The sequence below is a fragment of the Canis lupus genome, chromosome 15 (genome assembly GCF_048164855.1).
Source record: "Canis lupus baileyi chromosome 15, mCanLup2.hap1, whole genome shotgun sequence".
Lineage (NCBI taxonomy): Eukaryota > Metazoa > Chordata > Mammalia > Carnivora > Canidae > Canis > Canis lupus.
In genome coordinates, this window is record NC_132852.1 from 13,391,559 (window position 1) to 13,415,840 (window position 24,282).

General features: G+C 39.3%; 1 protein-coding gene across 9 annotated transcripts in view; it reads left to right on the top strand.

Annotated features, from left to right (window-relative positions):
• TENM3 (teneurin transmembrane protein 3) overlaps positions 1-24,282 on the top strand; it is a 604,956-nt gene that overhangs the window by 142,003 nt on the left and 438,671 nt on the right. For all 9 annotated transcript variants that reach the window (XM_072775885.1, XM_072775884.1, XM_072775886.1 and 6 more), the window contains exon 2: positions 18,124-18,431. In XM_072775885.1, coding sequence (XP_072631986.1) covers positions 18,200-18,431 — 232 coding nt within the window. In that variant the 5' untranslated portion in view covers positions 18,124-18,199. The remainder of the gene's footprint in view (positions 1-18,123; positions 18,432-24,282) is intronic.

Genomic DNA, 24,282 nt, shown 5'->3' on the forward strand with positions numbered 1-24,282 from the left:
AGATGCCCTGAAGACAATATTATATGTTCTTCTCTCTTTTAAGTTAATTTATTTTTCTATTGGAATTAGCTTTATTGTCTCACTTGGGACATAAAAGTTCACATAAATCAGGAAACATTACTGACTATTGAAGACCTACTGTGTGTAAGACACCAAGTAGATAACGTCAGGGAAGGTTTTTCAGATGAGGCGACTATGAATTTTGGAGTAGAAAAGCTTGTGGAGGAGTCTAATAGAGAGTGGTGGCGCATTAAAACTTAAAGTACAATCAGAGCTCTTCCCACTTCTCAACTGTCATAACCAAAATCCAGAACAGGAATGGCATCGCTTAAAACTGGTCTTCATGGACCTAGACCCAAGAACTTGTGGGGTTGTATAGATCTATTATCAGCATGCAGAAGTTTTTCAACCACTATCCCTTGGCTTATTTATGTGCTGCACATGAATAAAGGGTGCTGTCAAGTTGAGATCATTTTTGTTAAGTTTTTTTCTTCCCCCTGCATCAGGAGGACACAGGTTGATTGGGTCCAGCATCCAGAAAGCTGAGCTATGCTGGTTGTAAACATGGTATGCTCTGCTAGTGCTGAGTATCACATTGTCAGGCCAGCTCTAGCTCCAGGAGTTATCATATATTTACTGAAACATGACAACATTCTATGCTAAAAATATAGAAGATGATAGGGCCAGGGCAATAAACAGCTGTCCTCAAAAACAAACAAACAAACAAAAAAACAACAACAACAACAACAAAGGATTGTTAACAAATACCAGGTCTGAAGGGCCAGCCTGTGAAGTGTGTGATCAACCAAGACTACTTGTATTCCTTCACTGACACTGGAAGGCATTGATTTGCCAGGAATAATTGCATTGTAATTGTGAATGGCTTTTCAATGTCACTGTGAGTCTTTATTCCTTTCGAGATGCCACCAAAATGTTTAGTGTTTCAGAGTATGCCATGGACAGTGGTGTGGAGAATTTGCTGAACTAGAAAATTAGGTGTGATCAAACCAATAAAATGTTCTTTCAATGAACCATCCACAGGGATGTGCAAGGATTTTATTATTCAGAATCTGTAATTTGATAGCGTTCAGTTTACTGACATCTTAGCCATGGTTTATCCTCTTTTATGACAATGTGTTAACTCGGTGCTTCAGATCTGTGTACCCGTTCTGTTTCTCTGTTATACTCCTTTGCTTCTGCAAAGCTCCCCTTTTCTGCCTTTCCGCCTTGGCCTGAGATGGAAGGATGATTCTCCTCAGAATATGAAACATCCAAACATGTCCTCTGTATATGGTCTGGTGGAAATACCCAAGACTGGTTTGATGACAGGTGGGTACTTCACAGGAGCCTCTAGCATGCCTTTTGTTGGAGGGCTTTGAAGGGGCTGGTCGTTATCCTACCTGTTCTCAGATTAGTCACAATAGAGAGAAAGGGATTCTTAAAACTTTGTTACTAACTCCCCACATCTACAGATCGGACCCAAGGGAATATGACTCGAGCCATTTAGGATCCCCTAAATGACAGCAGAGTCGACAATGATGACTTTGCGCACAACTCTTGCCCTCTCTGTGAAGAATACTGTACCATCTGCTCAGATATATCATGAGAAGAGACTCAATTGAGTCAGATAGTAGAGAATCTGGTTCATCTGGTTCCCGTCAGTGCCAGGAAATTATAAAGATCTGTGCTTTGTGTGCCTGAGGAGAAAAAACAAGGTCCCCTAGTCTACTCCTGCCACGACAGTAAGCCATACTTATATTTGAGATACATCTTGTTTTTAGTGGCTCCCACTGGAGGAACCAGGGTTTCAGAGCCAACAGACTATCATCATATATGAAAATGCTTACAAATTGCAATATATTTTTTTAAGTATCTTGTAATCATAAGTTAATCATCCAGATATTTTACTACTTGAATCTTTCTTGAACTGAGTTATCTGGGTATATTTTCCTCGAACAATTTATAACAAAATATTTTAATGGGAAATTAAATTATAATAATTTGGACAATTTCTATTTCTTTCTATTTATTATTATTGGACCAACATTTTGATACTTGTGCGTGTCTGAACCCCATCTGAGCGAAGTCCTGTAGTACCTGAGGACTTCTGCCAATAACCTAATGGTAAATTGCCTCAATTATGTAGCTCTTCGTCTGCCTAGTGTTTCATGGTTTTCAAGTTGTACATGCTAGCAAGATTCTGTGGATAAAGTATGAGAGGAAAAAAGCATTATGTACATTAGTTGAAATTGGCATCATGTTGCCAAACTGTAATAAGCCTTAGGGGACCTCAGTGTTGAAACTACTCAATTGAATGCTGCAATTTCCCATAACAATTTAAAAGGCCTGCAGGCATGCTAAAGTCATAGCTGGATCTTTCAGTTAACACTCTGTAACATGACCCCAAAGTCTCATTTACATCACAGCAATTAAAATATATTCTACATTACATGTTTACTACTATATACTGTAGAAATAATCCAATGCGATGTGGCTATTTTCCACAAATAATCATGGAAATCTTTATGTTCACCATTTCTTCCATCAGAGTGATACTAACATTGCCTGCGTATACACAGAGGATGATGGTGATTGTGAAGGGGAAGGATGGTGGGGTGAGGGAAAAGGAATGCAATCTAGACCAATAATAACTAGTAGTCATTACTACTTGGTGATCCAGGTGAAATTAGGTTAGTTGTTCTCAGTCCCGTTCATAGGTGACAGGTGTCTATTATGCAAAATAACTATTGTAATCAGAGCTAATCGGCCCCCTACTGTAGTCAGAAGTAGAGGGACCAAAAATTAAATGAGTATTAAAATAATATACCTCCTGGTTGCAGATGTGCTGCACCTAGTCGGGGACAGAAGTACCCATGCCCAGTTGGGAAGATGTTGGAAAGGAATAGCAGAGCTCAGCTGAGGGAGATGCTTTCATAAATTAGAGTTCTTTCCTTGGAGTTCCATCCAAGTTAATTTTAAAGTCCTCCTGGCATATGGATTATAACCAAAATTATTAACTAATACCATAACTATTTCATAATGACATGAATAGCAAGTTAAATTATTTTAAAGCAAAGCCGCAGTAGCCAAAATTAGATCATATTTTCTCAACAGTGACTGTTGCATTTTTGTAATGCCTTTCTTTCAAGAAACATGGACCGAACTGACTTAGTCCAAATTGTTGTTGTGGTTTAATGTTTATCGAGTAGCCACAATTTACCAGCTTACCTTGAAAATGTGGTTTTTAACAATTGTCCAGAACACATCATCAAGGTACGAAATATGATGGCAAAAGTCCAGATTCTCCACTTGGCAGATAGTCAACGGGAAGCCAAGGAAACAGAGTTTGCCTGTGTGCCTGTTGGAACACTCTTGCACGCGCTGCCCTTTTGTGGTTGGGAAGAGCGTTGAAAGAATCCTACTTCAGCAGACATCTGAGAAGGCAACGATTTTATCTGTTGCCTGGGTCCATTTTAATCCTGTGCCTTGGCTTATAACTACCCCTAGTAACAGCATGAAAAAAAAATGTTTTTGATCGCGCCACTTGCTCCAGAGCTGTTGTGCTAATTATGACAAGGGGCTTCCTTTTGGCAGACACAGCCCCCCTCGTTGCAGACATTGCCCACTATTGGGCTGAGCAACTGCAGAGCGTAGGCTGGATTGCAGACTGTCACTCACCCCTCGGCAGGTGCCCCTGACAAGGTAGGCCTGGGTCAGACCATGTGTACCTGACTCCTAACATTTTTTTATAAGAATTATAAATTATGCACAAATTTGTCTTTGTGATATAAAGCATTCAGAAAATCAGAACAGCTGACTAATTGGATACACTTTTCCTATTTTCACTAGACTATTTGGCAGCATTTAGGGAAAGTCAAAATATTTGAGTATATTATACATATGCACTTTAAGGTGTTTAAGTAAACTTGAGATGTCAAAACATTACATTTCTATGTGAGCCTATACTGAGCCAAGCATATTTATATACCCTGATAGTGTTGCATTAAAAATTACTTAAAAACAGACAATAAGCACCCAAGAAGACAAATATTAAAGAGTTGAATCTTCTAGGGTAAGTGCACAGACTGCTTGCCAGACAGGCTATGAAAATGTTGGTTCTTGGGGCACCTTCGTGGCTCAGACAGTTGAGCATTCAGCATTCAACTCTGGATTTCAGCTCAGGTCATGATTTCAGGGTTTGTGAGGTTACAGGGTTCTGACTCTGTGCTGGGCCTAGAACCTGCTTGGGATTCTCTCCCTCACCCTCTCCCTCTCTCTCTGCCCATCCCCAGGTAGGCTTGCTCTCACACGTTTAAAAAAAAAAAAAAAAGTTTTTCCTTTTTCCCACACCCATAGAGGCTGAGTTCAGACCTGACCCAGCCTCTACAGTCTCCAGTGCAAGCTAAGAGGGTTCATCTAGTTTTCTGGGGACTCTGGACACCAAGATTGAACCCAAAGGTGCTTTGAACCCTGAAGCAATTCCAGAATTGACTTATCGCCTAAGGGCTTCATCACTTCAAGGAGGAAGTGGGGTTTGGGAATCTCTGTCCACACCTCCCTCCTGTCTCTGCAGGGAGATGCCAAGTTGTGTGAGACCCTTACCTCCAGCACTGACCCAGAATTTCCTGCTCACCAGGGGTCTGTGAAGAAGGTGCCATTTGGCTGGTTTGGTGCTTTTCAGACTGAGATGAAAACTATCTGCTGGGCGGTAGACAGAGGATATATTTATTATAGTAATTTTGCCTGTGGGTTACAGAGGCATGAATAACCGCAGTTATCTTTCATTCTCTAAGTACTTGTGGGTAGTTATCAGGTCTCCACCTAGTTGTTACTAAAATAAACTTCACATAGTTCTTTGAATCGTGAGACTCTTAATCAGTTTCATTGCTCCTCTTGAAAGTTTTTCCAGTGTTAGCCTACTCCTTTCTGCTACTGAGACATAAATATTTGGATAACATTATAGATGAAGCCATTTGGAAATTATCAGCATGGGAACTAATTTTTTTTTCTCATTTGATGGCATAGTAATTTTGCACAAGCTCACAAAAATTCAAAATCCAAATTCCATTCAAACATTTAGCAAAATACCATTTTCACAACAGCTACAGCATCACCTCTTGCTCAGCACTTCATAGAACTGAGCTCTTACTGTCTCTATCACAGCTTCCTCGGAAAAGCCTTCGATACTGAACAGTATTCTTGGACACTGGACAGTGTTCTGGAATTTAATTATGATAGCTGGCTCTTATCAAGCAGACATTATATTATATGCCAATCACAGCACGAAATGCTTTGAAAACTTTATCTCATTTCATCTTCATAATACTTCCGTAAGAAAGATACTGTCATATGCATTTTAGAGAATGAAATACAGGAAACCAGATCTCAGAGAGTTTAAGTAACCTGCGTAAGGCCCTAAGACACATGTGTAGTAAATCGTGGAGCTAGACTTTAACACAGATATGTCTGATCAAACACTTGTCCTCCCAGTTGTGGCAATATAGATCGTTTTAGTTGGAACACCCAATGTAAGAACTTGGTTCAAAATTGTATTTCTCTCTCTCTCTCTCTCTCTCTCTCTCTGAGGTCTGTTTTCTTCTATGCAGACTTCAGTGGCAGGCAGGCTTTCTCCCATGGTGACAAAAATGTATACAAATCTCACGTTTACATCCTCCCACAAGAGCAACTGCACACTGGCTGGTTTTGAGTAGGTGCGCCCAGAGAGATTTAGTGCATGTCCTTGAGCTAACCTTACTGGCCTGAGTCAGGTCACATATATTCCTGAAACCATCCCTGAGGTCCCTGGCAGGCAGGTCCCAGGCCCCAGGATGGAGTTCTACTCCAACTGAACCTCTAGAAGCTAATCCCCAAGACAAGCATTTATGCAGAGAAATGCAAGGCATACAAAGAATTTGTATGACTGCGTTGACTGGGATGTAGGTGAGCCTTCTCCTCTGGTAGCTGAATCACGTGAGCTGGGAGACAAGTCAAGGGAATGGTGACTGTCCTATGAAGCACAATCACAGTAAGGTATCACTGATTTCTTCCTTAACTGTCCTTCCTTGAAGACAAGCTTAAAAATGTTTCCAGTGTATTTTATCTTTTTCAGTTGGTCTTGAATTTTTCCATCTTTCTTACTCTGCCAGTGAATTTCACTTGGCTTTAACTTCTGCTACCCTAGTACCGTGATCTCTGCAAATTTAATTATCGTGGTCTTGCCAACATGGCAGCCTTCACTGACTTTCTTAATCCTGGACCTGTTGACGTCCTGACACAGGTTGTCAAACCCCGCTGTCGTCTCTCTCTCCTTTTCTCTCTCTCCCTCTGTGTTTTTTGTCTGTTTCTTTACCTTTGTAAAAATTTGTTTTTGTGATTGCTTAAAGCCCCTATTTGTTAGGGATTACTTTGAAATAGGTTCAAATTCCACTTGGCTACTTCCAGACTCTGTGACCTTGGATGAGTCAATTAATTGCTCAGGACCTTAGTTCTCTCGTGTGAAAATACCTAGCAAGCTTGCTGTGAGGAGTAAGTGAGGTCATATATGTAAAGCGCCTGGCATATCATAAGCACTCAATAAATAATCAAGATTGAAATTAATAATTCATCAAGGAGCTTTTATGTCTACTCTTCAAGAGAGGAATACGCTCAGCACTTAGGGAAATAATATTAGCTCTTCACTCAAGAAGCCCACCCAGTTTTACATGGCATTCCCAACTGTCACCAGGTCAGGAATACCCATTTTTGAGTCGCTTTTCTGACATAGCGAGCTGTAGTTGTTGCTAAGCCATCTAGAAGTCTTGATTATTCTTTTCTCATTATGACTAAAGGTTTGGATTTGGAGCTGATGCTACACAGGTCTTACCATCTGGCAACCTTTCAGAGAAGTAAATGGAAGAGCAGGGCATGAGACTACGAGTGCCAGCCTCACCAGTCACTGGTTATCAGACTTGTAATTTTTTATTAATTTCCCATATTTTCCCATCAATAAAACTGATAAATCACACGAACTTGATGAGCTGTTGTTAAAAGTAGAAGTACCAGTGTGTAAAATACCTAGCATAAAAAAGCGTTCAGTAAATGGCGGGTATTGGTTTTATTGCGTATTTGACGGTGGCTGGCATATCCACTGAGGTGAGTGCGTTCATCTGAAAATGGAAAGATAGTCTGTGACCCGGTTCAATAAGAACAATACACAAAACAATAACAAAGTTTTCTATGTCGTTGTTGTTGTTTTTAACCTAGTGTATACTGGAGGCCATTTGAATAACACAGTAATATCAGCATGACACTGTTTCCTTGATTTTTCCTCTGAACCAGATAGGATTGCTAGCAAAATTTTCAAAGGCCTGGCTCATGCCAAAACATAGATGAATAAAGTGGTGGCCACTATATTCAGTGCTCTGGCTTAAAACATCATAAAAATAGTTAAATAGAAATGACAGATATCCAGGTGGACAGACAAATTGAGAGAGATTATTTACACCTTACCCTAAAGGTCTGCAAGGTAGGAAAGCTGGATTTAGCTCAGCCGTTTTGGATCCTCGTGCCTTTTTCCATCTGTTCAAAGTATGGAGATTATGGGTCTTTCCCTCCCATTACTGTGGCAGTTGTGACCATAAGCTACATAACTGTATTAAAATATTTTACTATTATATTACTATTATCCATAATTGTTATCAAGAAAAATAGAATGACTTTTAATTTCAAACTATACAAGTGAATTGTGTTATTTGTTTTTAAATCATAGAATAATATTCTTACTTTACATTAGTGAGTGAATTAGTCTCATTATCCATTTATTTTTTCTTTTTTGATCATTTCCAGTTCTGTTTCCTTCTCTATATAAATAATTTTAAAAGAATTTTTAATGATTTGATGAGGCTTAAGCCACTTTTCTTATAGCCTAAGGCACTGTTCTATATATTTTCCAATTAGAAATTTCCCAGTATTCACACTTATTCAGTAGCTATTTTAGTATATTATTCCTATTTGCTTCATTATCTAAGTTTGCATATTTGCTATCTATGATAATGCATGGAGAATAATTTTGAGTGTTAAAATAGCAGCCTTCCAATTTATTATTTTTAAGATAAGACATAAGTATATCTTTACTCACATGAACATGTTCACAATGTTAAGTAGAACTGAGTTATAAGATCATCTATGTTATATATATATATGGCACACGCATATCTTCATACAAACACATGTACGTGCACATATAGAAAAAGTCCAAAAATGTTAAGAGAGTAGTAATTTTAATGTGTGGTTGTTTGTTTTGTTTTATTTTGTTTTTGAAGGGGAGGCACTTATATGTATTTTTCTGGTTTCCACAAAGAACACATATTACTGCTTAATAATACTGTGTTTTAAATGGAAGAAAAGCATGAATTGAGAGTGTGCATTGAGTGATGTTTAGGAATAGCCTTCTCTGTGCATCTCAGAGCTATCCCTCTCCACCAAACGCTCAAGCCAGCAACCTGCCGGTCCTCCCTGTTCCTCACTCTTGATTCAGTCCATCCCAAGTCTTGCTGATGCCATGTCTGTCTCTCATCTCGGCCCGCCTCTCCAGATCTTCACTGTCCCTAGTCTGAGCTAGCATTCTCTCACCTGGAGTCACACAAAAATCTGCCAACACGCTTCCCCACTTCTGTTCCACATGTACCTCTCCCGTGTTCTCCACACTTGAGCCAGAGGGATCTCGTCAGACTGTAAATCTGATTGATCGTGGCAGTGTCCTGTTTCACGCTCTCCAATGGTCACCATTTTTGATGCGCTATGAATGAGACAGCTTAGGCCTGGCCAGCAGGTTTCCTTTGGACTCATGTCTCCTCACTCACTGTGCCCCAGCCCTGTTGGCATTTGTCCATCAAGCTCTTCTCTGCCCTCAGGTATTTGTTTGAGTGGGTTATTTTGTCAACCTGGCTTGTTACGCTGCCAACCCCTTTCCTGTGACACACATGCTTGTGACCAGGCTAAATCTTATTTATCCTATGGGTCTCAACCTAAATGTCCTTTAAGACAAGTCTTCTGGGGCGCCTGGGTGGCACAGTTGGTTAACTGTCTGCCTTCAGCTCAGGTCATGATTTCAGGGTCCTGGGATCAAGCCCTGCAAGGGACTCCCTGCTCATTGGAGAGTCTGCTTCTCCCTCTTTCCCTGCCCCTCCCCCTGCTTGTGCTCGTGTGCTCTTTCTCTCTCTCTCTCTCAGATAAATAAATAAGATCTTTAAAACAAAAAAGAGAGATAAGTCTTCTTTTAGCTCCATCTCAATTAGACTACACTTTATGTTCTCTCTCTTTATTTATTTTTTAAATATTTTATTTATTTATTCATGAGAGAGAGAGAGAGAGAGAGAGAGAGAGAGGCAGAGACACAGGCAGAGGGAGAAGCAGGCTCCATGGAGGGAGCCCGACATGGGACTCAATCCCAGGTCTCCAGGATCATGCCCTGGGCTAAAGGCGGCGCTAAACCACTGCTCCACCGGGCCTGCCTTGTTCTCTCTCTTTACAACTTGCAATTTTTTGCAGTTTTTGTTACACTTTTAATTGTATATTTATTTGTGTGATTATTTAACCCCTCTCTCCCCATTCACATTGAAAGAGGCTAGAGATTATGTCTCATTCGTCTCTGCATTTTCAGTACCTCTCACCACGTCTGACATGTATGATGAGGCAGTAAAAAAATTAAGAAACACTATTCGTTGCACACAATTTTATGCTAATGCATGTAGTAGATCCACCCCACTCTTTCAAATTGATGCCATGTGTTCCTCCAGCTGGTCTTGTCTTGCTTTTTCATCCAGTCTGACAATCCCTGCCTTTTAACTGGTGTATGTAGATTATTTATTTTTATAGTTAATATGATTGTTGGTATGCTTAGGTTTTTCTCTTTTTTCCATCCATTTTCTTTTAGCCTGTTTGTGTCTTTATGTTTAAGAATGTTACTTAAAAGCAGCATATGGTGTTTTTTTTTTCAGCCAATCTGAAAATTTTTGCATTGTGTGGGGTGTTTAGACCATTTATGGTTAATGTGATTATTGGCCTAGTTAGATTTCAGTCTCTCAAATTGCTGTTTGTATTCATTTTGACCCATATATTCTTTTTTGTTCTTCTCCTACCTTCTTTGGATTAGTTGAATATTTTTTTAAGCTTCCAGTTTTTATGATTCCATTAATTCTTTTGTTGGCTTATTAGCTACAACTCTCAGCGTTGCTATTTTATGGGTTGCCTTAGGGTTTAAAGTATACATCTTTGATATAACACAGTATCTCTCGAGGTGATATTATGCTGCTTGACATATAGTATAAACACCATGCCATAGTGTATTATTTCTCTCCTCCCCTCCTTTATGCTGCTGTCGCAATATACTTTACTTGCACCTATGTTATAAAATTTACAATACACTGTTAGGATTTTTATGCAACCAGTCATCTATCTTTTAATGATATTTAAATAATAAGAAAAATATTGGGATCCCTGGGTGGCTCAGCAGTTTAGCGCCTGCCTTCAGCCCGGGGCGTGATCCTAGAGTCCCAGGATCGAATCCCATATCAGACTCCTTGCATGGAGCCTGCTTCTCCCTCCACCGGTGTCTCTGCTTCTCTCCCTCTATGTCTCTCATGAATAAATAAAAATCTTTTTTAAAAAAAAAAAAAAAAAAACATATGTTTAACCACATAGCTGTCACTTCCAAGTGCTGTTTGTCCCTATTTCTAATGTTCTTTTCCTTCCACCTGAATAGCTTCCTTTACGTTTCTTGTAATGAGAGTCTACTGGTGGTCAACTTTTATATGTTAGAAAAGGTAGGTTTTTTGTACTTATATTTAAAAGATATTTTCATTGGGTATAGAATTCTAAAATGACAGGGTTTTGTTTTGTTTTGTTTTTGCTTTCAGCATCTTTAAAGATGTTACTCTACTGTCTTCTTGCTCACATTACTTCCAACAGGGAACTCTGTGTGTAATGTGCCTTTCTCCTGGGTCTGCTTCTAAGACTTTCTTTTTATCACTTTCTTTTTTTACTATATATAATTTTAACAACAACCAAATGCCTTAGCATAATTTTCTTTATAGTTCTTGGGCTTGGATTTTTCTGAGCTTCTAGGAGTCTGTAGGTTTATTGTGTTTATCAAATTTGAGAATTTTTCAGTTATGATTTCTTAAAGTTTTTTCTATTCACTTCCTGTGTTCTCCTTGAGGGACTCCAATTGCAATCTATATTGGCCACTGAAAGTAATCCCAAATCTCACTGATGATGTATTTATATATTTATTTTCTTTCTCTGTACTTCATTTTGTACAGTTTTTATTAGTATATCTTTAAGTCCATTTATCTTCTCCTTGGCGGTGAAATTGCCATTCATCGCATCCAGTGTATTTTCCATCTCAGACATGGTTTTTTCAGCTCTAGAATTTTGACTTGGGTCTCCTTTTTATATGTTTCCTGTCTCCATTTAGTTTTTTGGATGTATGCAATTCCATTATAATAGCTGATTTCATGTCCTTGTCTATTAGTTATAATACCTGTGTCAGTTCTGAGTCAATTTCAATTGATTGTTGATTTTTCCCCCCTCATTATTTTCCTGGCATGCTAGAAATCTTTGATTGTATGATAGATTCTGAGTTTACCTTGCTGAGTGCTGGTTATTTTTGTATTTCTATAATATTTATCAGCTTTGTTGTGGAATAGTTAATCTACTTGAAAACGGTTTGATCCTTTTCTGGTCTTGCTTTTAATACTTCAAATGAGACCAAAATCATGCTTAGTTTAATGCTAAGTTATTCCCCACAACTGAAGCAAGATCTTTCTGAGTACATTACCTAATAAGTTATGAGGTTTTTCCAATCTGGCTGCTGGAAATATATACTACTCTTATTCTTGTATGAGCTCTGGATACTGGTTCCTATCATTCAGTGGTCCTTTGGAAGGGCAGTTTTGCCTCCATGGGACATTTGGTAATGTCTTAAGATATTTGTTATTGTGATGACTGGGAGTGCTACTGGTACCTTGTGGTTAGAGGCTAGGAGTGCTGCTAATAAACATCCTACTATAGGATAGCCCTCAACAAAAGGGAATTTTCCTATATAAAATGTTAATGTTGAAGTTGAGAAACTCTGTTATAATCTTCCAAATTGCTCATTCTCTGACCTGCTGTAGTTTTATACACATCTGCTGATCGGTACTCTACTGAATTCTCAAGAAGTATCCTCTGCAATCCTCTAGAGTTCATTCCCCATGCAGCTTTCTTACTTATTGTTTTCTATCTTTTTTTTTTTTTTAAGATTCTATTTATTCATTCACGAGACACAGAGAGAGAGATAGAGGCAGAGACAGGCAGAGGGAGAAGCAAGCTCCATGCAGGGAGCCAGATGTGGGACTCGATCCTGGGTCTCCAGGATCACACCCTGGACTGAAGGCAGCGCTAAACTGCTGAGCCACCAGGGCTGCCCTTACTTATTGTTTTCAAATGTCATGTTTAAAGAAAGAAACTTGACTTGAGGTGCCTGGGTGGCTCAGTTGATTAAGCGTCTGACTCTTGATTTCAGCACAGATCATGATCTCAGGGTTGAGAGATTGAGCTCTGAGTTCGGGCTCCATACTCAGTGGTGAGTCTGCTTGAAGAGTCTCTCTCTGCCCCTCCCCCGACTTACTCTCTCTAATAAATAAATACATAAATTATAAAAAAGAAAGAAAGAAACTTGCCTTGGTTTAACCTACTCAACCACTAATTTTTCACTATATTTATTTTTTTCTGTACCTGTATCTTCTCAACAAGCATCACTTTTGTTACTCCTAGTAGACTTCTCTTCCCCATATTTCTTCTCACAGTTTTGCTTGTGTTTTAACTTTGTGCTTCAAACAGGATATTGCAATTCACTTACATTCTTCTATTTACAACTGTAAGCTCAAATTTTAGTTGTACTTGCATTTAGCATTACAAAAAATCATCAAAATATGATTTTATTTTTGTACTTGTTTTAATTCCCTGATTTGTAAATTTGCCTTAGGAAATGAGATTTCCTCTAAAATGAACAATAGTGATTGATTTCCTCTTGTGCTCAATTGACATTAGTCTAGCATTCAATAAATGAAACACTTAGAAATTCTTATGGTGTTCAAAGTTGTATTTACTGTTTGATTAACATAATTGGTAATAAATCATAAATGCTAACTTATTAGGGAAAATATGAATTGTGAGTAACAAAAGGTAAATTTTCTTGGTATTGTGTACAACTAGCTTAATTTAGATCTTTAATCTAAAATGTGTTTGAAAAAAAATAAAATAAAATGTGTTTGAGTAAATTAATGTTTTCCTTAAATCTGCTTATTCTTTTGGGTGAGCTTTTTCAAACTATTATAAAGAGGACAGTCTGTGCAGAAAATATTCAAAGTGACATTCAGGAATTTGTAATTCTTACAGAAAAGAAATAAAAGTGGGAGCATGAGTGAATTTGACCAATAGGTTACTTAATCCTTTGGGTTTGAATATTTGTTTTTATTTCAGTTGCTAGTTAGACACCTAAGCTCATGGAATTTTGGAAGTACAGATGATTCTAGGGATGTTTGTTATAAGCCTGATAAATTATAATCATATTAAGTCCGATTAAAATCAGATTACTTCCTAAAAGTACAATTAAAGAATGTTTCTTTGGAATTAGGGAACATGTTATGAAGCACTGTAAGACTGTTAAGTTCTCTGACCAAGTTTCAAAGCAGGTTGAACTAAAATATCTGAAATAGAGGATATGATTACCCTAAATCTGGTGGCCTGCCCATTCATTTATAGTCAATCAAATATTTTGCAGAAAAATTAATTGAGAAAAAAATCAATAACCAAATAATAGAATTTGCCTTATAGACCAGCTGTGTTTTCCAGAGGCGTGCTATGGTTAGTAACTGAGTTGTTTTTCAAGGAGCTAATGAAAATTAACCGAATCAGTTTGATATTATTATATACATGCTGTAGCAAATTGAATCAGAACTTTTTGATCAGCTTTATTTCTAATATTTTTTCCTTATTTTTTCAAAGGCCTTGCCCACTGTTGCAGCTAAGATCTTATTCATTAAATGCTTTATGCTGAATATGTGCATAGGGACCCCTTTCCTGTGTAGGACTGTGCAATCACCATCAAAGTGCTTCAACAATTTAGCACTACTTAAGCAACTGCATTTTTTAACCTTCAAATCTTTAGCTATAAGTGCAGAAGATAATGCAGAAAACTGCCTTTTGAAGTCATATTGAACTCATTGACTTCCATCAGAAGCATATCAGTGGTTGCAAACATTACAGTGTAGATTAACTCCTTGAAGAGTTTGAACTATGTACAAAAATGGAGAGACAGATGCAAAAGACTTTTTATATTTGGAATCTCTAAGATCAAAATTCTTTTGTCTTTGATGGTATATATGAATACTATTTCTTGATTTATCATTCATGGCACTTCAGAATTGTTTCAAAAATAAAGAAAAGTCATGTATTTGGTGCTAGAGATGTTCTAAAGGTCAAGAATACCTACAATTATCTTTTTATTACTCATTTATCAACATTTAATTAATATTGATTTATAAACATTGATAACATCACCATAAGGATGCATCTTTACTATTGATGATCCTTAGTTGTGTTACCACGTTAAAGAACTTATTGATTATCTAACTTGTAAGATCATGAAATTGTATCATACGGGCTATATAATAGAGAATACATTTTGCATTGTAAGATTCAAAGGGACAATTAAAGGCAGAATAGACATATGAATAGTCTAACTCGACATTGGTAATTTTTTTTCTGTAAGGGACCAGAGAGTAAATGGTTTATACTTTGCAGGCCATCAGATCTCTGCATTGGTTTCCTAGGGCTGCAGTAACAAACTACCACGAACTTGGTGGCTTAAAACAATGGAATTTTATATTTTCAGTTCTAGAGGCAAAAAGTATGAAATTAAGGTATTGGCAGTACCATACTTTCGCTGATGTTCTTGGGCAGAATCTGCTCCATACCTCTCTCCTAGCTTCTGCCATTTGCTTACGGCACTTGGTGTTCCTTCACTTAGAGCTACATAACTCAACCTCTGCCTCTGTCCTCATGTGGTCTACTCTCCTATGTGTTTATATATCTCTGTATCCAAATCTCCTTGTCTTGTCTCTTACAGAGACACCAGTCACTAGATTTAGGACCCACTGGAATCCAGTATAACCTCATCTTAACTTTATTGCCAACTACAAAGACCGTATTTCTAGATAAGGTCACATTCACAGATACTAGGGATGAAGCCTTCAGTATATCTTTTTGGGAGACACAATTCAGTTCACTACAGTCTCTGTTGCAACCATTCAGCTGTCTTTGTAGCATGAACACAGACAAAGATGGTACATAAATACATGCATGTGCTGTGTTCCAATAAAACTTTATTTACCAAAATAGGTGATGGGTCACATTTGGCTGGTGTACTAGAGTTTACCAGTGCCTGGTCTAACTAACTGAAGCAAAAATGTAGTGGAGGAAAAAAACCAATTTCCTCTTATTTCAATCAGTCCATTTTTAAAGTATAAAAATGCATACAAATGTGTATATATAGCAGCACTTATTTTAAAATGGTTGTCAACTCAAGGCAAAAACTGGAACTTTAAAACTGAATAATAATTTCAAATCCCAAAGTTCTATTACTAAAAATACTTGAATTATGATATTTATCCATTGAATTCAAAGCTTTTTGATGATCATTTAGTTATCAGAGTTGATATGGCATTTCCTCCAAAGAGATCGAGATCATCACTTTGGAAACAAGATTTTTCTTGAACTCTGACATATGTATTCACATATGTATTCACAAATGTATTCATTAGAAAAAATGTACCTGATTCCCCCTCACTAAAGGTATGCTCTATGAGGGCAGGGACATCGTTTTATTTCATGGGATGTCCTCAGCACATGAAAGAGAGCTTAATACTTGATAGTCATTCAATAATTATTGACCTAAAGTAGCTTTTGTTTTTTTTCCCTGAAATAAAAAGAGTGAATTGATGTGTTGTTTTAACCATGTTGTATAAAAATATTCCCTGTTATGGTATCTTAAAATTATTTATTGTCTTAAAGGAAAGCTACAATAAGAGAAATCCAATTTCTATTAGGAGCTTTTGGAAGAACTCGTAAAGAGAGCAATAGAGCAATGAATCAGAAGGGGTCAGTGAAAACTATTGTTTTTTAATTTAATCAGATTCATGAAAAAATACAAAAAGGTAGGGAAGTCAAGATATGTTTCAGCAGCCAAGGCAATATTAGCAACTACTTGTAACAGCTCAGCTCAGGACAATAGCACAGAAGTGTGGAAGCCCGTGTGAGGTAACCCTTCACAGCCAGTAGGGATAGTAGGAGAAGATACAGTTTGGATAAAGAGGTAGCAAGATAAACGGTCCAAGTTTTCCAAGCGCAGGCTCTGGAACTCTGTGATCATTCCAGCGCAGAATTTCACCACTCTCCTGATAGTGGGATAGAAGACAATTAGCAGAAAGTGAAAGGTAGAGAAGTTGTAATGTTGCTCAGACAGACTACAGACTTGTTGACTTCGTAGATGTAAACTGAGCCGACGTGGGAGAGTCAGAATCAACACCATGACACCATGTTGAAAGTATGTTAAAGAGAAGTGTGATGTGTATAGGCAAGGATCGAGAGAGAGGGAGAGAGTCCTTGGGAGAGGGATTCTCCATGGGAGAAAATATCTAAAGAGAAATCGCAGCCCTAAGGATGTGGAACCAAAGAGAATACCTGGGACCACCAGAAATCATTAGTTTCAAGTTGATTATGGAATCACTCCAGTAAAAAGTGAATTTAGGGGAGAAGGAGTGGAGTGAGAGCAAACACTGGAGGCCTTTGGGGATCTTCAGAGTTAAGAGAAAAGATCAAATGAGAAAGAATAAAGAAAAGGAGGATTATTAAAAATGCACTTCAGGGGCACCGGGCTGGCTCAGTCAGAGGAGCAAGCGACTCTTGATCTTGGGGTCCTGAGTTCAAGCTCCACATTGGGTGCAGAGATTACTTAAATAAGTTAACTTTTAAAAAAATTAAAAGATAAAATGCTGATTAGCCCTGGACAGCCATCCCTCCTTAGGCTCAGTCACTCTTACCCCTGTCTGTTCAGCAAAATCAGGAAAAAGACAGTTGCTAAGCAAAAAAAAAACATAATTTGCCTTGCTCCTCCTAACTTAGTTTTGCTACTGGCAGTTGGAAAAAAAACTACCCCATCAAATTAGCCACTTAAATTGCCTTAAAATCAGATAGTGAAGATTTTTTTTTTAAGATTTTATTTATTTGAGAGAGAATGTGTATGCACAAGTGGGGGGAGGGGCAGAGGGAGAGGGAGAAACAGATTCCCCACTGAGCAGGGAGCCCTATCCCAGGACCTTGGGATCATGATCTGAGCCAAAGGCAGGTGCTCAACCAACGGAGCCACTCAGGTACCCCGGGATTGCACAGATTAAATTCATTTTCTAAAGAGGAAAATGCATTCTTAGGAGAGGACTAGAAGAGAAAGATCAGCTTCTTCCATAGTTGAAGATGTTTAGATCCTAGAAACATGAAAATTATACCCGCCGAAGAAAAAGTGTTTGCAAAAATTAATAAAATGTCCAATGTATTTGACAAAGTTTCACTTCCAAGAAGTTCCCAATTTGCTCCTGCTCCTAAAGAAAAATCAAAAGAAATAAAATAGCATACATCTTTGTAAGAAAAAGAGAGGGAATTTATTTGTGAATGGAGAAAATGCTGTGAGGGAAAAATTGTCCCATTGTGGGAAATTTAACAAACATATTGAGGCCAACTTTTCGCTGGCTTCCATAGTGAAATTTGATCTTGGGCTTAATTTTTTTTTTTAATGTGAAAAATCAGTTACAGTAGCTGAAACAAGCGTCCATAACTCTCAGTAACAGAAGGTATGCCTCACTTGCTGGTATTACAGGGTATTTTACAGCAATTTCACAATTTTTCTTTTTTTTTGTTGTTGGAAGCAAGTTTTCTGAGTGGGTGACAGTGTTACTTTCCACCGTCTTCCAGATTGAGAAGGACCTAAGGGTGTTGGTTTCTAGGTGAGTGTTATGCTGACGTGGGGCAAACCTTTTATCTTTGCAGAGAGGCCAATGAGTGTGGAACCCTGAGTGTCATTTGGGCCGAGCAAGGACTGATGTGCACCCAGAAGGAATGAAGAATGGATGTGAAAGAGCGTCGGCCCTACTGCTCGCTGACCAAGAGCAGACGAGAGAAAGAGCGGCGGTACACCAATTCCTCAGCAGACAATGAGGAGTGTAGGGTACCTACACAGAAGTCCTACAGTTCCAGTGAAACCTTGAAAGCTTTTGATCATGATTCCTCGCGGCTGCTTTACGGAAACAGAGTAAAGGATTTGGTTCATAGAGAAACAGACGAATACACCAGACAAGGTAGGTCAACGTCCTCATAAAGCAAGGCACACTCAGATGGTGCCAACTTGTACGTGTCGCTTTTTTGCCCCCCCCCCCCCCCCCCACCGTCAAGGTATTATTTGTACTATTTTCCAAGTTTGATGCCTGTCCTCTGATTCAGACTGGGGAGGTATGAGATGGCCACGGAATATTCCAGATGAAAGGTAGAAAACCACCTGCAGGCACCCTGAGCCCACCTAGGGGTACCGACACATGTAGAGAATCACTGTGCACATTTTATACGTGAGGTTTGTGCATCTGCACGCGGCCACTGTGCATTGCTTGAAACCCAGATCTCTTGGGCTCCCTCACCCTCTCATGAAGGTGATCACAGACACTGTTTCTACAGTTAGAACTGATGCTGGGGGAAAGAAACAGTGGTGAGAAAAGCCCTGTTACCCCCATTAGAAAGTAAGAATCCTTATTCTGAATTATCTCATGGCCAATGCACCCCATCAGCGGGCGTGTCTGTGCGTAGAAGAGTCTACTAGGGGAAGGTTCAATCTTCTCTCTGGCAGGCAATTTAGAACATTAAGGTTGTACCTTAAAACATCCTAGCTTCTCATAATATAATCCATTACGGTTTGGTCATTCGCATATATTTGTTGGACATTTTTATGCTCTGTTTGCTGCCTGCATATCCTACCCATGGAATAACGACTTCTCGAACTCTACTTCACAAGTCTTAAACCTACCAATTTCCACGCTTTCAGACAACGTGGCATTTATTTTAAATCTGGCATCCACAGTTATATTTTTTTCTTCTAAGACATTTCCGAGATGTGGGCAAGATCGCTCCTAATAAAAATAAAATCCTCTTACATTTGTATTGCTCTGTCAATTTACATAGAACTTAGCATCCCTTAGCGAATTTAATCAGGAAATGAGGGGAAAAAATCAATTAAACTTCAAATGTAAAGAATATATTCATTCTTTTCCAATCACCTTGCAAACAGTATGGCTATCAGTTTGGTATTGCACAGAAACAAATTTAAGAAAAAGTAATAATGCAATAAATCAAAAGTTTGGAAATTTTCCGTGGTTCTTTTCTTCTCTGCATTGTGAAAAGAGCCATCCTAACTAGATGAAATAGCCTTCACTCACCCAAACCCGTTTCCCTCAAAGAAGACTCATTTGATTGGCTAAGGAGAGATTTTTTTTTTCACCCTAAAGCATGTCTTGCTAATATTACAGGTATCGTAGTTTCTGAAAGGGAGCAAAGTAGCTTAACACTTTTAATCCAGTTTTTAAGGAAAGATATAAAACATATCTTTGAGATCATTCTCTGGGTAAGTCAAGGGACTGGAAGTCCTTGTACAATGTCTTATAATTCCAAACCTGAGGGATTTTTTTTTTTTTTTTAGTTTCATATTGTCTACACAGCTGACTTAGATTATCAGGGTACATTTTTCACCAGTTTAAGAAAATCGTAGGTACTGTGAAATGCATGCAATCTGAGCCCAGTGTGAAGTCTTGCTTTTTGTAACAAAAACAACTGTTTAGTGCCTTATTGGGGGAAAAAAAAAAAAAACATTGTGGAATACCATTAAAAGAAAAAAATTCGCACATGTGGCGCGATGCGTGGAGGAGGCTCCTCTCCACCCCAAGCAAGCATTTGGTTTTGGCAGCACAAAGGATGCTTAAACAGGTTAAAAATAGCGAGCTGAAGTTTTCACCTCCTAGGCAGCGCTAATCCAGCGCAGGCTGTTGCTGATGACATGGTGGTACCATCTGTGGAAACCCTGGAACCGAAGTTCTTAGGGGACCAAACAGCCCTATTACTCAGCTTCTTGCCAGCCAAGGAGGGGAGAAAGAAAGGGAGCGGAGGAAAGAGAGTGAGCGAGGCAGCAGATGGAGGCCCCTTGTCAGGAGCAGCTGAATGGAACAGGGAGAGGAGGTTCGAGGGCAGGAGAGGGAGGAAGAGCAGGAATGCAGTGTGGGCCGGGGCTGCAGCTCACCTGACACGTTCATAAATCAGGCCATATTAGAAACATAACTGGAATGCACTGCTCTTTATAGCCAATGTGCACCACTCTTCAGTGGGCCCCAGGCGGTGTGGGCACGATCAGCTAACCCTCCCGGTCACGGTGTGACGTGGGGCCCAGGAGCACCCCACCTCCAGCTGGAGAGGCCTCACACCCCACACCCGGTGACAGCTGAGCTGGGACTTGAACCCGGGGCCGGTCCCACCCCGAGTGCCCAGCTTCCAGCCTCTGTGCAGTGGCCACAGCGGAGCACAGGCAATTCTGTGTAAGCCTTGCCCCTTGTTTTATGGGTGTCAGTTTTGGCCATTTTGGGGGATAGAGGGACATGGGGAGACCTCTTCAGGAAATAAAACTGATATGATTATTTGATATACAGGTGGGAAGAGGATGAGCGAGAGGGAGGTGTTGCAGATACCTTGTCTCTCCTGTGGTTTGATACAGGGCATGTATGTAGCAGGAGCAGTAAATGTAGTAGAGAAATGACTAAGGAAAGTCTGCTATCGGATTATGTTTTTCTCAGGCAAGCATAATGAAAAATCCTCCCAGGCTTTCATTTTCTTTGAACCTGACAAATGTCAATTTTTCCTCACTGACTATTAGGCTGTGGGATTAATTATTTAATTGACAAAATGTGCTTCCTGCCACAGCTCCTGACATCATACACATAATAAAAATGAAAAATGAAAAATATTACTAGTAGCCAAAGATCTTTGAAACAATTCCAAAGAATCATGCTAATTTAGCTTGTCCGTGGAGTTTTAAAACAACTTGTCAATCCTCCAGCCACTTATTCTTAGAATGACACAGGAAAAGCCACTTCAGCCAGAGAAAGGCATAAGTGGAGACCCCTCTTAATGCAATTACATGGAGAATTCAAATCTAGAAATATGATGTTTTTATGTTTCTTGACCAATTTTGTGGCCTGTTATCAAAATTAATTTTAATCGTTTTTTGTGACTTTACCAACTGGCAGGTGACTCTGGTTAATTACATGTTATATTTAGGGACTGTAAAGCTGGAGATGATTTTGTATTCACAATAATGTATAACTTGACTGGATCTCACAAAGGTCTCTCTCTCTGTCTCTTTTTAAGTCTCTCCATGTGGTTTATTAGGTGATGGAAATAGTTCTTTTAGCAGCTGTGGAGTTCTCCGTAGGTGTGATGGGGTTAGGGTAACAATGGCTTGTTTTGCATTCTTGGATACTATTTTCTTTGATTCATCTTTGAAGAGAATTTATCCTGTCAGGTCTGAGACACATTTCTCATGAAACAGCTGCAGAAGATCATCCCACGGTTTTAGAGAAGTGATAAAATAAGAGATCTTTTTTCCTCTGCACTATGCACACTACTTGTAGTGTCCTTAACCAAACGAAAATGCTTATCAACTCCAACAAGGAATGTTGGCCATGAGGGTGATTTTTGAAACAAGGTGATGTCTGGAAATAAGCGCGCTTTGTTCCACAGAACCGTGAGCCTGAAAAGAACACCCCTGAGAGAGTGTTAACCCAAATGTTTACCAGTCATTCAGTAATTGGTGTTGGGTCATGAATTGCAGAATTTTTAAATGGAAAGGCCACTACCCACTCTTCATTTCTAGAATGGCAATGGGGAGGAAGGTTATCTGTTTTTAAATGTGAACAACAGGTAGCATTATGTCTCTGTTTTTACATCCCTAAAATCAAAATAGAATATAAATTTGCAGAGTAGTAAAGGGAAGAAGGAAGGCAGGTTGACAAAGATAGGTCCTCGTTGATTTCTAAGTGTGGCTCACCGCTGGTCTTCCTGACAGCTTGCTTCCGGTCCCAGAAACTCTCTTCTTTCCTTACTGCTGCTCTGGGATTTGCCTTCTCTTACTGCTTGTCATTGTCAGTAGCGCCCCAACATCCCGGCTCTCACAGACTTGGCTTTTGCTTCTTCCCTCATACCATTGCTGGTCTAAGACCAGTTCAAGTGTAGTAGTAGATCCCACAGGCCCTGATTTTTCACTGCTGTCCCTCCTTAGTGGGCTGCATCCTGCCTCCATCTTTTATACAAATATTCTCTCTTACCAAGGATAACCCTCTTTTGTGAATCAAAAGAACATTAGAGAAGGAGTCCAAGTTTTCCTGTAAACATGTGTCCAGGATTCCAGCATGACGGTGGCTTGAATGATGCCTTATCAACCAACACTTCACCTCCTCTGAGCTGAGCAGTGATCCAGGATGCAGATGAGATCTGGAGTTCTTTTGTTTTTTTTTTTTTTTTTTTTTAGATTTTATTTATTTATTCACGAGAGGCACAGAGAGAGAGGCAGAGACACAGGCAGAGGAGAAGCAGGCTCCATGCAGGGAACCTGATGTGGGACTCGATCCCAGGACTCTGGGATCATGCCCTGAGCCAGAGGCAGATGCTCAACCACTGAGCCACACAGGCATCCTGAGCTCTAGAATTCTACAGGGCACTGAAGGACAAACCTGATGCAGACAGTTTTTCCATTTGGGTCAGATGAGAGCTCAGAATGGGGTACAGCTCTGGGGTGAAGATCAGAAAGAAAGCTGTGTCTTTCTTTGAGAGGCTGAACTCCCTCTCCATGGTCCTTCCAGGAGTGAAGGTTACCTTACAGGAGCAGCTGGCTGCCTTGGCCCGTGGAGCTGGGGGAACCTTACACAGATGCATTTTCTCCAGTCTAACATCGTGAGACTACCAGCCAAGGAAACAGGGAGGAGGAAGATATGTCTCCAGAGTCTAACAGGACTTACTGCTAAGGCACCCAGGAAAGCCACTTGATAGCACGCAAAATGCAGGAAGTGGGATAGGATGCAAGATGAACAAATCAGGAAGCCACTAATGAAAATGAGCAATGGAGATAGAAAAGGAAAACTTGAACCTAAATTAAAAAGTACAACAGCACTTAGAGAAATCTAAGTACAGAAAAAGGCAGTAACAAGAAAACCAACAATAACCACCAAATGCTGGTGGGGGGGGGGGGGAGAAGGAGGGAGGAAAGCCATCATTTACAAATGAAAAAATATGATGGATTAGTTGAAGAAGAGTACGTGTTCATTGATGAAATCCAAATTAATAGTTTTGAAGACCGAGTAGAAGAAAGAACTCAAGAAACAAGAGTTCCAGGTAAAATAAAACACACACACACACACACAACACACACATACACACACACACACACACACCTAAGCACATCCTAGAGGCATTCTGTAAATTTAGAGAGAAGGATCTTTTATAAGATTCTATAGAGAAAAAACAAGTTACTTTTCTTGTTGCTTACAAAAGAAACAAAAAGATTAATGAATTTCTCATCTACAACAATGAAAGTAGAGGACAATACAATGCCATCTACTAAGAGAAAAGAACTACAACTTGTCCCCAGGATTCTCTGTGCAGGAAGACATCATTCATCTCTCAGAGTAAGTGCAAGATAGTTAGGGATGTGCAGAGACCATATCAGCGACGTATTACATCTAAAGAAGTATTCGAGAAGGCGATACGACTGAATCAGAATCCCTGTCCCTGAAGAGAAGAGGAAACAGCGATGTACGTCTGTGGGTAATTCTCAAATGATGATGGCAGAGCAACTGGAATTGTATGAGAATCCCTACAATAGAGACCTTAAAAAAAAAGGCTGGAACCAAAACTGATCACTTCTCTCAGCAATATCCACTAGTTGGAAGAAAGTGATGAAGAAAGTAAAAGTGTTTCCAAATCTCATCTATGGAGGAAGAGAGGGAACAGTCATGGAATAGAGTTCTAATGGAGGGAAATAATTGCTACCTTGCGTTCATATAATACAGAAAAACATGTATTTGAATATGAATGTCAGGAAAGGGAGGTAATTATTAGAGGAGC